This window comes from Eubalaena glacialis, chromosome 2 (genome assembly GCF_028564815.1).
Source record: "Eubalaena glacialis isolate mEubGla1 chromosome 2, mEubGla1.1.hap2.+ XY, whole genome shotgun sequence".
NCBI classification, from domain to species: domain Eukaryota; kingdom Metazoa; phylum Chordata; class Mammalia; order Artiodactyla; family Balaenidae; genus Eubalaena; species Eubalaena glacialis.
The window spans coordinates 118,432,892-118,434,924 of NC_083717.1; the positions used below are offsets into that span (position 1 = coordinate 118,432,892).

At 39.6% G+C, this 2,033-nt stretch overlaps 1 protein-coding gene across 1 annotated transcript; it reads left to right on the forward strand.

Annotated features, from left to right (window-relative positions):
- Positions 1-610: 610 nt before the first annotated feature.
- LOC133085321 (olfactory receptor 11G2-like) lies at positions 611-1,546 on the forward strand. The gene has a single exon (XM_061182307.1). The coding sequence runs from the start codon at positions 611-613 to the stop codon at positions 1,544-1,546; it is 936 nt and encodes a 311-aa protein (XP_061038290.1).
- The last annotated feature ends 487 nt before the right edge of the window (positions 1,547-2,033 follow it).

The following is a 2,033-nucleotide window of genomic DNA, read 5'->3' on the forward strand; positions in this document are numbered from 1 at the left end:
AAGTGGTGGTTTATTCATAGAATGTAATAGTATAGAGTGGTAAAATGGACACACTATAGATACACATAACAACATGAATTTCAAAAAACTTACCTTTGAACAAAAGAAGCCATCCAAATACTATATATAACATTATTTCACTTATGTAAAGTATAAAGACAAGCAAAACCTTAAAATTTTGTTTCAGAATGCATACTTAGTTACTAAAATAAAGAAAAACAGGGAGATGATTACCATCAGGAAAGGAGAATGTTGACAATTGGAGGGACAGAGAGCACAAGAGGAGATTCTAGGGTACAAGTGATAATCTATTTCTTGACCTCAGTGGTAGTTACTGCAGAGTTTTATATATAATGAATTAAATGTTAAGCATGTTTCCATACATTTCACAATAAGTAAACGTCTCTATCTACTGATATTCACTGACTCCTTGTGTTTTTACAATCCAACCACTAAGCCAGGACAGTATTTCAGGATTAGACAAAAATAGTAACTGTTGATATATAAATGTTTATTGCATTCCCCAGGGTGGCTTCAGTGCATATCTGGGTCCCCATCTGTCTTTACAATCATTCAATAATTTGATGGTCTTTTTACAGCTCCCAGACCCATGAAAATCTCCAACACCCCCAACAACTCCAGCACCATCACTGGCTTCATCCTCCTGGGCTTCTCTTGCCCCAAGGAGGGACAGATCCTCCTCTTTGTGCTCTTCTCTGGTGTCTACCTCCTGACCCTCATGGGCAATAGTTCTATCATCTGTGCTGTGTACTGGGATCAGAGACTCCACACCCCCATGTACATCCTGCTTGCCAACTTCTCCTTCCTAGAGATCTGGTATGTCACCTCCACTGTCCCCAACATGTTGGCCAACTTCCTCTCGGACAACAAGGTCATCTCCTTCTCTTGGTGCTTTCTCCAGTTCTACTTTTTCTTCTCCTTGGGTTCTACAGAATGCCTTTTCTTGGCTATTATGGCATTTGATCGATACCTTGCCATCTGCCGGCCTCTACATTACCCTACTCTTATGACTGGCCGTCTCTGTACCAATCTTGTGATCAGCTGCTGGGTGCTTGGTTTCCTCTGGTTCTTGATTCCCATCATCATCACCTCACAAATGTCTTTCTGTGGATCCAGGATTATTGACCACTTTCTATGTGACCCAGGTCCTCTTCTAGTACTCACTTGCCAAAAAGCTCCTGTGATGGAGCTTGTCTTCTCCACTTTAAGTCCTCTGCCTCTCATCATTACCTTTCTCTTCATCATGGGGTCCTATGCTCTGGTTCTGAGAGCTGTATTGAAAGTCCCTTCAGCAGCTGGACGAAGAAAAGCTTTCTCCACCTGTGGGTCCCATCTGGCTGTGGTTTCATTGTTCTGTGGTTCAGTACTGGTCATGTATGGGAGCCCAACATCTGAGCATGAAGCTGGAATGCAGAAGATTGTGACTCTGTTTTATTCTGTTGTGACTCCACTTCTTAACCCTGTGATATATAGTCTTAGGAACAAAGATATGAAAAAGGCCCTTAAGAAATTTCTGAGACTATAAAAAGTGTTCATCAAAAAGGCTCTTGAGCAATTAGAGCCCCAAGTTGTATTTAACTCATTTACAAAAATTGCATTTAACTCATTTTCAGGTTTAAAAAATGGTTTTATTCAGATAATTGTTCATCCTAGTATTGACCAAAATTTCAGTCACCCGTGAACATGTATCTGTTGCTTATTTCTTCTCTTGGTTCTTGATCATTTGTCCTCTTTCTTACATGCCTCATTTTTTACTGAATGCTAAACATTATATTTAAAAAATTTAAAAACAATGTAACAAAGTTTTCTTTTAGAAGCAGATAGAGTAAGGCAGATCACTTTGATCTCATTTAAAGAGTATTTTCAGGTGTTTTATAAAAATAATCTAAAACAGTTTTGCTCTTATTTCTGGGATGTGACCCTTACTCAGGAACATGACCTTTCACAGATCTCAACTGCAAGCCTGAACTGTTCTCAGTATACCTCTGCCTTAGCGAGCCCTGGCTTCCTAT